The 15,555-nt window shown below is 35.0% G+C and overlaps 1 protein-coding gene across 4 annotated transcripts in view; it reads left to right on the top strand.

Annotated features, from left to right (window-relative positions):
* The window catches only part of KIAA1328 (KIAA1328 ortholog), a 407,099-nt gene that overhangs the window by 51,099 nt on the left and 340,445 nt on the right, over positions 1-15,555 (top strand). For all 4 annotated transcript variants that reach the window (XM_065932343.1, XM_065932341.1, XM_065932344.1 and 1 more), the window contains one exon: positions 8,031-8,146. In XM_065932343.1, coding sequence (XP_065788415.1) covers positions 8,031-8,146 — 116 coding nt within the window. The remainder of the gene's footprint in view (positions 1-8,030; positions 8,147-15,555) is intronic.

The raw sequence follows: 15,555 nt of genomic DNA, 5'->3' as shown, positions 1-15,555 counted from the left end.
TGTAAATAGCACTTCTAAACACTGAGGTGCATGTATCTTTTCAAATTGGTGTTTTTGGTTTTTTTCGGATGTATACTTAAGAGTGGATTTATTGGGTTATATGTTAGCTCTGTTTTTAGTATTTTGAGAAACCTTTATAGTTTTTGCACAGTAACTACACCAATTTACATTTCCGCCATGTATGAAGGTTCTCTTTTCTCGATAACTTTTGTTACTTGTTTTCTTTTCGAAGATAGCCATTCTGAAAAGTGTGATATCTTACTGTGGCTTAAATTTGCATTTCCCTGATAATCAACAATGTTTAGAATCTTTTCTATGTGCCTCTTGGCCATCTATATGTCTTCTTTGGAAAAATGTCTATTCATATCTCCTGCCCTTTTTTTAATCATTTTTTTTATGTTGTATGAGCTTTTTATATATTTTGATTATTAACCCCTTATCAGGTATATCATTCGTAAATATTTTCTCCCATTCAGTGAACTGTCTTTTTATTTTGTGGATGGTTTCCTTTGCTGTGCAAAAGCTTGTAAGTTTAATTAGATCCCATTTGCTTATTTTTGCTTTTGTTTCTTTTGTTTTAGAGGATAGATCCATAAATATTGTTAGGATATATGCCAAAGAGTTTGTGACTATATTTTCTTCTAGGAGTTTTATGGTCTCCAGTATTACATATAGGACTTTAATCCATTTTGAGTTTATTTTTGTATATGGTGTTAGAAATTATTCTAATTTCTTTGTTTTGCATGTAGTTGCCTAGTTTTCCTAGATCCATTTACTGAAGAGACTGATTTTTATCCTTTGTTTATTCTTGCTTCCTCTGTTGTAGATTAACTGACCGTAAGTGCATAGGTTTATTTATCGACTCTTTATTCTGTTGCATTGGTCTGTGTGTATTTGTTTCTTCGAGCCCCATTCTGTTTTGGTTAGTGTAGCTTTGTATTAATAGTATAGTCTGAAGTAAGAGTGCGTGTTGCCTCCTCTTTCTCAAGATTGTTTTGGCTATTCAAGGTCTTTTGTGTTTCCTTACAGTTTTTTAAGTTACTTGTTCTAGTTCTTTGAAAACGCCCTCTATATTTTGATAGGGATTGCATTGAATCTGTAAAGTGCCTTGGGTAGTACAGTCATTTTAGCAATATTAATTCTTCCAGTCTGTGAACATGGCATATCTTTCCATTTGTTTGTGTTGTCCTCAATTTCTCTCATCAGTGTCTTTACGGTTTTTTGAGTACAGAAACCATTTTATTGTTTTTGTTGCTCAGTCCTGTCCAACTCTTTGTAACCCCATGGACTGTAGCCCACCAGGCCCCTCTGTCCATGGGATTTCTCAGGCAAGAATACTGGCATGGGTTGCCATTCCCAGGGAAGGTCACATCCCTGGGATCTTCCTGATTCAGGGATCACACCCGCGTCTCCTGCCTTGGCAGGCGAATTCTTTACCACTGAGCCACCAGGGAAGCCCCATTTTGCCTCTTAGGTTGGTTTATTCCTGCTTTTTAAAAATCTCTTGATGCAGTTGTAAATGGGAGTTTCTCCTTATTTTCTCTTTCTGATTGTTTTTTGTGTATAGAAATGTGACATATTTTGGAATATTATTTTTGTATGCTGCAGCTTTACTGAACTCATTGATGCATTCTAGTACTTTTTTGGTGATGTCTTTCGGATTTTCTATATATTTTCATGTCGTCTAGTGTTACTTCTTCCCAATTTAGATTCCTCTGATTTCTTTTTCTATTTTTTTTTTTTTAGTGTATTCACAGAGTTGTACAGTCATTACCAAAATCAATTTTATAACATTCTCATTATATCAGAATCCATGTACCCATTATATCCTATACCCATTAGCAGTCATTCTCACTTCTTACCAACCTTGCTGGCCTTAGACAGCCACTCTAGGTTTGTTTAGACAACAGAACTCACTGAGTTTTTGTCTCAGTGAATTTGCCTATTCTGGGTATTTCTTATAAATGGAATTATACAATACATATAATATGTTGTTGTTCAGTCGCTAAGTTGTCTCCAACTCTGTGACCCCATGAACTGCGGCACAGCAGGCCTCCCTGTCCTTCACCATCTCCCTGAGTTTGCTCAGACTCCTGTGCATTGAGTTGGTGATGCCATCCAACCATCTCATCCTCTGTTGCCCGTTCTCCTCCTGCCCTCAGTGTTTCCCAGCATCAGGGTTTTTTCCAGTGAGGCAGCTCTTTGCATCAGCTGGCCAAAGTATTGGAGCTTCAGCTTCAGCATCAGTCCTTCCATTGAATATTCAGGGTTGATTCCCACTAGGATTGACTGGTTTGATCTCCTTGCTGTCCAACATACTCTCAAGAGTCATCTCTAACACCACAATTTGAAAACATCAGTTCTTCAGTACTGAGCCTTCTTCATGGTCCAACTCTCACATCCATACATGACTACTGGAGAAACCGTAACTTTGGCTATACAGATAATATATGTATAATATATAGTCTTTTTAAACTACTTTCTTTAACTTAGCATGATGACTTCAAGATTTATTCCTGTGGCAACATGTTTTGGTACCCCGTTTCTATTTATTGCCAAATATTAAATTCCATAGACAGTGCCACATTTAACTTATCTATTCATTTGTTGATGGCATTTGGGTTATTTGTACTTTCTGATTTTATGGGTAATGCTGCTGTGATCATGTATGTATAAGTTTTTCTGTGGACATAAGTTTTGTTTCTCTTGGGTATATATCTAGGAATGCTGGTTGAAATAGTAGCTCTTTATTTAACTTTTTGAAGAACTGCCAGACTTATTTTCCAGAGTGGCTGCACTGTTTTCCATTTCCACCAGAAATCTATGAAGATTTTCATCTGTCGTCTTACCTGATAGTGTTGAACGTCTTTCCATGTGCTTTTTGCCTATTTGTAGATCTTCTTTGGAGACGTATCTATTCAGATCCTTTCAAATTGGGTTGTCTTCTTCTTTTTGGCTTCTCAGTGTTCTTTATTCTATTTAAAAGTCCTTTATCAGATATATTATTTGCAAAACTTTGATCCCATTCTTTGCATTGTTTTTTAATTCTGATAAAGTCCAATTTATTTATTTTGTTGTTGTTGTTGTTGCTTGTGTTTTTGGTGTTATATCAAAGAAACCATTGCCTAATTCAAGATCATGAAGATTTATGCCTATGTTTTCTTATGAGTTTATAGTTTTTGCTCTCACATTTTGGTCTTTAATTCATTTAGAGTTAATTTTTGTAAGCGATTTGAGTTATAGCGGCCCAGATTTATTTTTTTGCATGTGTACAGAAAGTTGTCCCTATACTACATGTTTAAAAGACAATTCTTTCTCTTTGATTTTCTTGGTACTCTGATTGAAAATTCAGTTTACTATAAAAGTGTTTATGTTCTGTATATCTATATGTCTGTTCTTAATGACAGTACTGCAGTCTCTTGATTATTGCAATTTTGAAGTAAGTTTTAAAATTGGCAAGTATGAAATTCCCATGTTTTTCTCCTTTTTCAGGAATATTTTAGGTATTCTGAGTCACTTTCATTTCTCTATGAGCTTTAGGATTGGATCAGTTTGTCAACTTCTGCAGATAATTCTGCTGAGATTTTAATAGAGATTGAGTTGAATTTGAAGACTGATGTGGGGAATATTGCCATCTTAACAATATAAAGTCTTCCAGTCATGAACATGGAATGTTTTTCCAGTTTTATAGGTGTTTAATTTCTTTTCACCATATTTTTATAGTTTTCAATAGACACATCTTCCTTCTTCTCTTGAATTTATTCCTTTGTGTTTTATTTTTCTTGATGCAGATATTCAAGAAATTTTTTCCTTAGTTTTTTGGGAGGTTGTTTACTGCCTGTGTATAAACATGTAATTGACTTTGTGTATTAGTCTTTTATCCTGTAACCTCACTGAACTCCTTTCTTAGCTCTAATAGTTTTTAAGTGGATATTTTAGATTTTCTGTATATAAAATCATGTCATGTAAAATAGAAATGGTTTGAATTTTTCCTTTATAATCTAGACACCTTTTATATCTTTTCCCTACTGAATTACTGACTATAATCTCTTAATATAAAGTAGAATTGAAGTAGTAGGAGCAGACATTTCTTGACTTGTTTGTGATCATAGGAGAAAAGTGCAGTCTTTTATATACATGTGTGTATGTGTATGTATGTGTATAAGTATGTATTTAGTGATGGAAGCCCTTCTTTTTCACCATGCATTTACATTTGCTCAAAAACAATATATCCCTTTCTCTGCTAGGTATCCTGTGAAATCTAGGATTTCTCATCTCTAAATTTTACCCACTAAGTTAATACTGAGAATTTATGAAATGTAACCAGCATTCTCTGCTTTGAAATGTGAGATATCAATCTGGGAAAGAAATTTATTTGATTGACCATTGTGTGAGCCTTAACCAGTTCTCTTTGGGTTAGAAACTTTACTGCCTTCACCTTGTCTTTCATATTAGTGTGAAAGTACCTTTTCCTGGAGTACCTGGAAGATACTGGGGGTATATAAAACCATAAAGTAAACCTCTTTCTTGAACATTAGTTTTACTAAAAAGTAAAGAATAGATGAACATGGGGAAATTTTTTATATTAAAACAGAAAAGATTGTTTCATTGAGTAAAATAAAAAAAATATTTAGGGATGTTTAAGCTAAAACATAAGACTTCAAAGAAATTCAGGCCTTTTCGCATGGTTTTCCGCCCAGCCATGGAACTCTTTAAGTGTATGACTTCTCTGTTCTTGTTAGATAAAAAAAGTACAATTTGTGGACGTTATTGAGAAATATTCTGGGACATTAAACAAATGTTGAAATGGTGATTTCTTACTTTATGTACAGACTATTGTCCTTCTTGTGAATAATTAACAAACCAGCACTGGGAATATCCTCTTGTCCAGAGTTTTTAACTTTTCTATCCCTATTAGTCAAATATTTCCCTTTGTTGTGTGTATTTAGATTCTTGTTTTGTTAACTAGCTTATTGCTATACTCTAACTTAGATAGAAGATTAGGTATTTTTATGTTACTTTGTGGTCTGAGAATGCTTTGATAAAAAATGTAGGTCATGATACTGGATAATTTCTCATGTATACACCTCATGGGAAATATTGAACATAAATTAAACGGGAGGACATATTCTAGAGTGGATGTAAAATCTTGAGTTTGTTTTATTGGCAAGCCCTCAGCATTTAAGACTGTATTAATATAATTGCTCTTATTAACTATGCTAATAGGCCACAGAGAAGCCATGCACATCTTTAGATAGGCCTATAGAAGTGTTGGCTTTTGTGCTTAACACAGCTTGTTAATTTTATAGCCTTCCAGAACATAATAATCTCTAATGGGTAGTCTGATCATAGTGCATAAAAGAAAAGATTTTATTTTTATTTTTTTAAAAGCTCTGTTTGAATAGTGTAGCAACAATATTTTCAAACATCTCTGGAAACTAAATTTAGAAAAGAGTGGTTTTTCTAGATAGAGTATTTTAAGTTTTGGGGAAACCTCATCATAGCCACTGGCATTATGAAATATATGTACAATCATTTTTTGCCCTTAGTGATCCCTATAGTTTTCATGGATTTTCTTTACATTCAGCAAAGGGAGTAAGTAAATGTTGAGGTAGATGTTCTGACCTAGCAGGCTCTAGACATATTTTATGAATTTACTTTGATGTTAGGTCAATGCGATAGTGGACTTTTTTCTTTCTTTTCTTTTCTTTCTTTCTTTCTTTTTTTTTTTTTTTTTTTACTATTTTTATGACCTTAGAAGCCTTGCTTTCTTGAAGAAACAAATCTGTGGTCATTCCTCATATTTCTTTGACTTTTATGAATGGGATTGAAATGACAGTGGGCCATTGTGAGGTTCCTTTTGGATATCTCATAACTGGGTAAAGTTACTATGATTATTTTTTCCTATATTAGGTATTTGGCTAATATTTTTTAATAAGCAAATGAAAATAAATGTTCTCTTACCTGCTTATGGATTTTCCTCCTCAGCCTTATCTTCAAGATCTTACCAATCTAAAGGGAGAGATTTGTCCACATATTTTCTTACCTCGAAAGTGTTTGTTTATTCTCTGCTTACAGTATGTAGCAGTACCTATTTCATCTTTATTTTATGCATAATTCTACAGATTCATTACTTGTTTTGTTTTATATTAACCTCATGCTAAATTTTGCATTTTTACAGTTTAGAATGTCTCTTATCCTTTGACACTGCTTCTTTCAGCCTTTGACTATGGCTTTTGCATAGATTACAGTGTTATATGCCTTGTACCCAACCAAACGTTTGATGACTTCTTTTTTATTTCTTGCAAATGCCCTCCATGTTTGTAAAGGACATATATAGTTTCAGTATATTTATAGTATAGTGAAAGAAATTATAGAACTTAAGTTGGAAAGAATTTTTTTTTGAAAGAATTTTTAAAATTGTCTAGTCTAGCCTTTTTTGCTTACAAGTAGGAATATTGATGCTCAGAGAAATAAGCATGCTTTGCCACAGTCACTATATATATGTGGTTTTCTGATTTACAGTTTGGGAATGTATTTGATCTGGAACAGTTTCCTACAAAGGTATTTCAGGAACTGGTTGATAGATTGAAGAGGAGTGATTTGGATGGTAGAATTAATTAATGGTTCAAATGTTTGACAGTTTTAGAAAAAACTTAGAGGCAGTGGAAAATTACTGTGAAACATGTTAGTGCAAATGTGGTTGAGAATACTGACAGGAAAAGGGAAGGCATTGTAAAAAGATGGCAACAAGAGAGGCAGGATAACCTGAAACCAGAGTATAAATCCTCTATGTATATATGTATTTGTTCTTTGTTTAGTTTTCTGGATTCCTTGTAATTGTATCAGTACTAGAGATTATCCTCTTAGAAAGAAGGTCCTGAGTCCCATTCATGAGCCTAGTAGTATGCTACATGTAAATGATAGGAGTTGGGAAAATGATTTGAATGTCTTGATAAGCAAGAGAAAATAAATCTATTTTTTTTAAACATTATATGCCATGCACTTTCACACAAATGAATTCAAAGATGCAGTCAACTCTTGAACATTCAGAATTTTAATTTTCCTTCTGTTATCTCACTGATCTTATCGCCATCTAGCCACAAAGGAGAGGCTGTGGGGTCCATGTTATTCAGAAGCTGTTCTGGTAGAACACAGGTGAGGGAAGAGATAAACTTAGATGCTCAGAGAAATGATTTGGGTTCCCTGTGGATTTCACTTACCCATATCCCAGTGTAATCTTATAGGGTAAAATGTATTGTACTGTTTATGGAGAATTAATCACCAGTAACATAAATTCAGAACCAACATTTCTATTCATAGAGTAACATGAAAATTAAGGTTGTCCTCTGTTAAGGTAAGTTTTAATGTTGTTGTTGTTTAGGTTTCTTTTTTTTTTGGTTGGGATGCTTTTCAGAGTTAAGCATTAAAGATACATATTTTTGGTCAGTGTTATTAACTTCATAATCCTTTTTGAACTAAGAATAAATGTGCAGACCTTTTTTATCTTAATTCCACTTAAAAATTCCAGTCCAGTCATTTATATGCTACTGAGGATTACAGAATATAGTACCAGGAAAAAGTAAAATTGCCCATGCATATTTAGTGAAATATTTAAGTGATATATATGTTGTTTATTTTATTGTTAGGATTTAAATAGAAGTATGGAAAAAATCTAAATCAATATAAATTGTGCCTATTTGATAATGAAGAGATGGAATCTTTGTATTAAATATTTTTCTGTCCTGGATCATAATTGGGAAACCATAAAGTATAGGACTTTCTATATTTAAGACAGTTCTGACTATTGCAAAAATTCTTAATGTAAAAATCACATACACATTTTATTACAAAGGTTTGGAAGATTCCCTTCTGAAAGGTTAATTTGAGAAGAAATTTTAAAGACATAAAGTATCCCCGAAAAAACCAGCACACTTCTGGAAGAAATCTAGTTTTGGTAAACCACAGCTGTCGGCACATATTTTGTTTTATTCTCACGGGCATTTTCTTTTCATTTACATTTCTTTCAGAGTAAGTGAGGAAAAGGAAGTGACAGAAGAAAGACTCAAAGCTGAGCAGGAATCATTTGAGAAGAAGATCAGGCAGTTGGAAGAACAGAATGAATTGATCATCAAAGAAAGGGAAGATATCCTTTTTGAAAGTCCTCTTTTTTAACATTCAGAAAGTTTGACTCTTTCATGAAGAAAACATAAACTCCAGAGAAATAATTGTGCTAATTTATAACCGAGTGTAAATCTGCATGGGCTGCCATTTCGCGGTAATCAGAACGCACTTGGCAGCATGTGGTGAGGCTCCCTTTGTGCTTGATGCAGCTGCCCAGCTGTTCCCCTGCTGCTATACGGTGGAGCATGCATTTGTCAACTCAGAGAGACAGTCAGGAACCTGGGCATTAACATGTAGTGCTGGAACTTTATTAAATTCTGGTCCACTACTGTAACTGAGCCCAAAACATCTTTGTCTTTGGTACTCTTCCTGGCTAAAGCTTTGACAGTTCTAAGGCATTCTACTCTAGTATCGTTAAAAAAAAATCCGTTGTAGGTTACAGATGTTGTAATTGGTAGATATTTATACTGCAGCATAATACCACCAAACTGTTTTCATAGAAGAGAAACTATTGGGTGTAGAATTAGAGGGGTGTGTGAGTGTAAATACGTATGATTGTGTTATTTGTAAGAAAATAAAGTAAAAACTGAAGTTTTATCTTAAGGATTGTATTTTAAGGGATATATAAGATGAAAGAAGTATATTGCTGAAATTGTTTTGACTGGGTACAATTGCTTATCTTTGGGTGTTTTTGCACTGGCAATTGTCAAAAAAGAGAAGTGATTGTCCCTAAAGTTAGGATCCTGGATCTGCCAGGGTATGTGAATTCCTGAAGGAACCATTGTTCTTATTGTCAGTATCATAATTTATGTGATTTTAATAATTATTTTGAAGATTCTTTGAGTGTCAAAAATGATCACATATTGACAGTAACTATATACCTTTGTGAAAACAAGGCAAAGAGAAGCATGAAGATAAATTAATTCACTGGGTAAAAATGCACAAAAAGTAACTATTAAAATTGAGATCTGAAGTTGCATTTTTCAAACAGTGGGAATGTGTGATTGCAGATTAATATAATCAGAATTCTCCAATTTGATTTGTGGAGTAGGACATTTGTTAGTTTTATGGGCCCCCCCAGTTCAAAGGAGTACTTTTCCAGTTATATTTGTTCTTTGGCACTTGGGTGATCTTGAGCCTTCGCTTTTCTTTGCTTTCATTGACTCTGTCGGCCCGGGTTGTCAACTCTCAGGCAGTCCCCCGTTGGTGATTTTCATCTTGATGCTTTTTTCTCTTGATTGAAACAGCAATGGTTAGTCAGAATTTACAACTGTGCTCAGCCAGTGTTAATCTTTCACTCTGCAAAAGGAGTAGTGACTCAGGACCCTAGCACATTCAAGAAAAGGTAGACCAGGAGTGCTTTTATGTGTAACGGAAGCTCGCTTTATAGGTCTGTTACTTTGCACATAACAGTTCTGAAGATAAGTGGCCACTGGCATTGCTGTAGTGGCTTAAAGTTTTCAGTGATGGGTCTATAGAGTTCTCTTAGTTTCTTCACATGATTGTGGGATTCCAGGTTGCAAGATGGTTGCTCCAATTTCAGTTATTATGTCTGCATTAAGGCAGAAAAAAAGAGGAAGGAAGCCGTTCTGGTAGTTGTGACTCCCTGTTCATTTTTAGAACACATGCAGTCTTTGTCAGGGCATTTCCCCCTACACTGCCACCCAGAAGTCTTTCATGAGATATTTGTTGTCCTGAACTTTATCATGTGGGCATGCTAATCTGCAGGGGAGGCTGAGAAAGTGAGCATTCAGCTTGTCCACTTTATACAGTGGGAGGCAGCAGGGAAGGGGGTTGGAAATGAAGTCAGCCTTCAACTCTGGTAGCAAAAGTAGGGGAGATTGAAATCACTTTTCATATACGGAGGAGGTGGTGATACCTTGATCTTCCTGGGAGGAAAAAAAAAGTATTGTGTCCAGTGGAATTGGACTGAGAAATAAGATGAGAGATGAAAGAGATCACAGACAAGTTCGAAAGCCTGGCTACAGTTAGAATGGGACCTTGTTTATCTGGTGCTAGCCTAACAAAAAAAAAATGTGTGGCTATATGGTAAAGCACAGTTTAACTTTGGTGAACTATTACAATTAGCACTCTCTGGGTCAAGATTAATTGTTTGTAATATCGAAGTAGTCTACATTCAGCATGATTATGGACAGAATAATATCTTCTTTCAGGCTGCATATTAAGATACCCTCAGGTGATTGTAGTGACACAGTATTTCCTTTTTGTCATAGCACATAGGTCAACCCACTGCCATGGGCCAAATCTGTCAGGTGCCAGCTAAGTGCAGCCACACACATTCATTTATATATCTTCCTTGGCCGTGCTTCCACTGCAGCTGCAAGTGGTGCAGTTGCAATAAAGATCTTGTGGCCTGACATATTTACTATCTAACCCTTTACAGAAAAGTTTGCTTACTCCGATCTAAATTGTAAGATTAAAAAGTAAAGGAAAATACAGTCAAAGACTTAGACATGAGTCATATTAGACCTATTTTGATAAAAGATTGATAAAGATTGATTGATCTTTTTGATAAAAAGATTTGACTTGAGTATTATTATTGTTAGTGAAGATTAGAGTAAATGTTAGACCATGTTCAAAAATTAAAATAGTTTAGTGTAATTGGTTTAAGATTTTTTTGAATCACCTAAAGATAAGTGGTATTTGTGGATCTTGTCAAAGAAAAGAGAAAGGAAGATATGATTAAAAACCAGTGAGATCCATGTCTTTTTTCCCAAGTAGATTTCTCAGGTATGAATCTCCTTTACCAGTATAAACCTGTCAAAGGTTAATATAGGTGATTTTACTGTACATAAAACTCTGTAAAACTTAGAAACATAAAACAAGGATATAATTTAAAACAATATAATTTTAACTACAGATAGATTTACTTATCATACATGAATGATTCAGATTCCCATACATGAAATGAGATAATTTCAAATTATTTTAAAACCTTTTTCTGCATGAGGAACTATATGGATTCTGATTTTTGGCATTTTAATGATGTGTTATCCTAATTTATGGGGTTCTTTTGTTGTAAAACTCCTAATAATAGGATTTATTGATTATATGAACCCAGACCAGTCCCTTAGTAGAAAAGAGTGATGCTATTTTACATGTTTTCATTTGGATCAAGCTTTTGAAGGATTTGTTCTTATGCTAATTAGAGAATTTATTACTAAAACATAAATACTCTTAGTAGTTTTCAGTCTTTGAACAAAGAAAACTTGTTTCCTGAGAAATTAGCTATGTAAATGAATATGTCATTTACAAAGTCTAGCAATCTGATGAACCTAGGAGATTTTTCCCTAACTAAATGTGTATGAATGGGGAGGTAAATCTGAAAGGGACAGAATTATTTGTCCAACAGGAATAATTCTGAAACATGTTAGCATGTAATAGTGTAAGACACAGAGGATGTAGCCATTATAAATGTTGATTAATATTTGAGCTGATTGTAATTCCAGAATATATGTCTCAGGTCAGGATGGTATCAAAAGCTTACAGAAAGAAAGTAAAGGCTGATGTTTGCTGACTTCCCTCTTTTAACTGACAGAGCAAGGGAAGTGACAGACAAGAAAGCACAATGGACTTTAGAGTCAAAATTGTTTTAGTACTGATGAGCTGTCTGACCTTGGGAAAGCTACTGAACTTTTCTGACTGTTTTTTCATCTATAATATATGGATAGCTAATAATGCCTTTTTTTGCAGGGTTGTTAAAATTTGGTAGGTTCTTTATGTGTGTAAAGAATCTAGCAGTGTTTCTTACTTTGGAATACTGAAACAAAGATAGCAATTTTCCTTATTACTATGATTAATTTAGATGAGGAGTGAGTTGACTAGCTCCTTTGTTTTTCAACTCTTCCTTTCTTCAGTTGGTTTTTGATGGTTTTCATTAGGTTAAGCAGATGCTTAGGCTGCTTAGAGGCCCAGTAGGAGAGTGAAAGGACTTCCCTGGTGGCTCATAGAGTAAGCAGTCTGCCTGCAGTTCAGGAGACCTGTGTTCAGTTCCTGGGTCATGAAGATCCCCTGGAGAAGGTAACGGCTACCCACTGTAGTATCTTTGCCTGAAGAATTCCACATCCATGGACAGAGGAGCCTTGTGGGCTAGTCTGTGGGGTCACAGAGACTCAGACACAACTGAGCGACTAACTCTTTTGGTTTTTCAGGAGAGTGAAATCGATGTACTTTGTCTTCTGTTTCTATGAAGGAGGAAATCTTTCTGTCTCATTTATACCAGTTGGGTGCTTATCAAGGGCAAATCAGGTTTTACTTCCCTCTCCCAGAAACCAGACTGACAGGAGTGTTTGTTTTTTTTTCTTTTTGATCTGTTCCATTATCTCTCTGACTGAGACTTAGTCAATTGAAGAGATTTAGAGGTACTTAGAGCTTAGATCCTTGAGCCCACTATATCAGAGGTCATATTAAAAACCTTGCTCTGGGAAGAAAGAATTTTAAAGGAACCAATCTTAGCCTTTTTGAGGAATATTTTAGAATGAGCCAAAGATCTTAGTATATCTGTGCTGAAATTAGACTAGAGAAAACTCACAAGAATTTCATCTAATTTTATAAAAAGAAATCATTTATTTGAATAGCAGTAATATTTCAGAGGTATTCAAAGCTTTCTATTTAACTGTGTGCATCTCTGCTACGTGAGCCAGACTACCACGATCTGATAGACTTTTGCCGAGAATAACAACCATACGGTAGGAAATTCTATCACAGATCTGGTGCAGTGGTCTTGAGTAGGTAGGATCATAAATGGAAATAAGTTTCATGAGAAAGGAAATGAACTTCAAAAGAAAGCATTAGTCTTCTTTTTCTAATTAAAATTTCTGGTCCTTCATAAGAAAAGGCAGGAGTTTCTCCAGTCTTAGAAACAGTTTGGGGAGAATTAAAAATGTAAACTTAGTGAACATGCCTATAGGCAGAGGAGAGGGTATTTTGGTGCCTGGCAGTGTGGTTGTGGCATATGAATATAGCAAAGTGTGTTGCCGGACACCTTATCATAAGCTTTGATGAATCTTGGCCTTTTGAATAAATATTGTTTTGTTTTGTTTTTTATGTTTACAAATTGAATTATGGTGATAGGATATATTTGGCGTACTTGGATAAAGTCAGTTAATTCCATTTAGCAAGCCCTAGACAGTATTGCTTTACTAATCTAATAACTATCTCTAATACTGTGTAAGTTGTACTTTCGGGGGCTGTTTTATTTGCTCTGTGGTGCTGTATAACGTTAGCAGGTTTTGGACCATTATTATTGTATATTATCAGGGTAATATTGTCATTGTAAATCATAATAACAGATTAAATAACCCTTTACCATTGTATTAAGAAGAAATAAACATGCTTAAGGAAAGAACTAGTTATTACTAGTATTATTGTTGCCTGAGCTGTTCTTGAATATTATTTTGTTCTCTTAAAAATACTTGGATATTAATGCTAACTGAAGGGAGAAATTGATGATAAATGTTTGCAGAAAGTAAAAAACTATATAAAATTTTATCCATGTACTTCATTTCAGTAAGCCTTTAGAGTTTAAGTTACTCTGTTATACTACTATACTACACTACTATACTATACTGCTCTGTAGTGACACATTACTTTTCTGGACTCATCCAAGATGAAAGTAAAAAGAAGTACTCCTTACCTGCTCTGATCCCCTAAATAATGCACTTTTCTCACATGAAAATTCTTGAGGCTATCACATGTATAATATTAAACTCATTGTCTGGGATCTACTTTGTAAGTCCATTAAAAGCAGAAAATTAGAAGTAGGGAAAGAAGCTACAGTGAGGATATTGAAGCTGACAGAGTTAGCTATTAAAACTATTAAAAACCATATAAAAACTGAAAGTGTACAGCAATCTAGAACTTCTCCCCACCTAGATGTATCTCAAGACCATCCTGTATGAAATGCAGCACACTGCTTAACATTCTTAATTCTGTTACGAATTTGATGCCTGATTCTGAGGCATCAAAATAATGGCAAATTGTTTTTATCACATTACCTTTTTTATGTACGTCTAGTACTTCTATTAGTAAGATGTTTTACATTTGTGTATGGGCTTCCTTGGTGGAAGCCCATAGAGGGTAAAGGATCTGCCTGCAATGTGGGAGACCTGGGTTTGATCCCTGGGTTGGGAAGATCCCCTGGAGAAGGAAATGGCATCCCACTCCAGTACTCTTGCCTGGAAAATCCCATGGACAGAGAAGCCTGGCAGGCTACAGTCCATGGGGTCGAAAGAATTGGACACAACTGAGTGACTTCACTTTGACTTTTCTATTTACAGAGCACTGAAACTTATACTTTTTAATCTTCACAATAACCTGGTTAAGATAGGTGAATCTGATGCTCTTTTCCTTTTTTTTACAGATAAAGATACAGCCCATTGTAGGGTTAAGAGTGAAATCTTAATGACAGGAAATATCTTTACATCAAATTATTTCTGCAGCTGTGAACAATGCAGATAACAATAAGCCTTACTTTTCTAGCCTGGTTTATAGTTAAAGCAAAATTTTATTTAAAAAATTGTAATATAAGAGGGATGGGATGGGGAGAGAGGCAGGAGAGGGGGTTGGGATGGGGAACACATGTAAATCCATGGCTGATTTATGTCAATATATGGCAAAAACCACTACAATATTGTAAAGTAATTAGCCTCCAACTAATAAAAATAAATGAAAAAAAATAAAAAGAAACAACAACAAACAAGCAAAAATTGTAATATATTTTACAGTGCTTTTTTTCCAAAGTTGGTTTAAAAAAAAAATGGCGGCAGGCGGGGGGTGCTTGGCGGAGTACTTACTAGAGTGTAACCTAATTATTCAGAAATCCAGATATGTGGGATGTTCCTGAGATTCACTTGTATTTTGGCTTTTCTATTCAGTCACCAAGTCTTTATCATTTTTCCTCTGAAATATTACTCTTAACCCACTGTCTTTAAAAAAAATTGTTAGGGTAGAATTGATATGCAGTATTGTGTTAGTTTCAGGTATGTAACAAATCAAATCTGTTACCCACTGTTTTTTAGCTTCTTTTCCTATCTAGGCCATTATAGAGTATTGAGTTGAGTTCCCTGTGCTATACAATAGCTCCTTAGTAGTTACCTGTTTTTTAGATATAAATTTATTTGGCTGCATCAGGTCTTGATTGTGGCAGGTGGGGTATCCGTTGCATCATGTGGGGTCTTTGTTGCAGATGCACGGACTCTAGCTGTGGTGCACGGGCAGAGCAGTTGCAACGCAAAGGCTCTCCAGGTGAGGCACGTGGGCTCTAGAGCACACTGGCTCAGCAGTTTTAGTGCAAGGGCTCAGTCGCTCTGCAGCATGTGGGGTTCTAGCTCGCTGACCGGAAATTGAGGCTGCATCCCCTGTGTTGCAAGGCAGATTCTTAACCACTGGACCACCAGGGAAGTCCCAGTT

The sequence above is a fragment of the Muntiacus reevesi genome, chromosome 4 (genome assembly GCF_963930625.1).
Source record: "Muntiacus reevesi chromosome 4, mMunRee1.1, whole genome shotgun sequence".
Classification (NCBI taxonomy): domain Eukaryota; kingdom Metazoa; phylum Chordata; class Mammalia; order Artiodactyla; family Cervidae; genus Muntiacus; species Muntiacus reevesi.
Note: the sequence above shows the minus strand (reverse complement) of the source record. Positions and strands in the feature narration are given on the sequence as shown.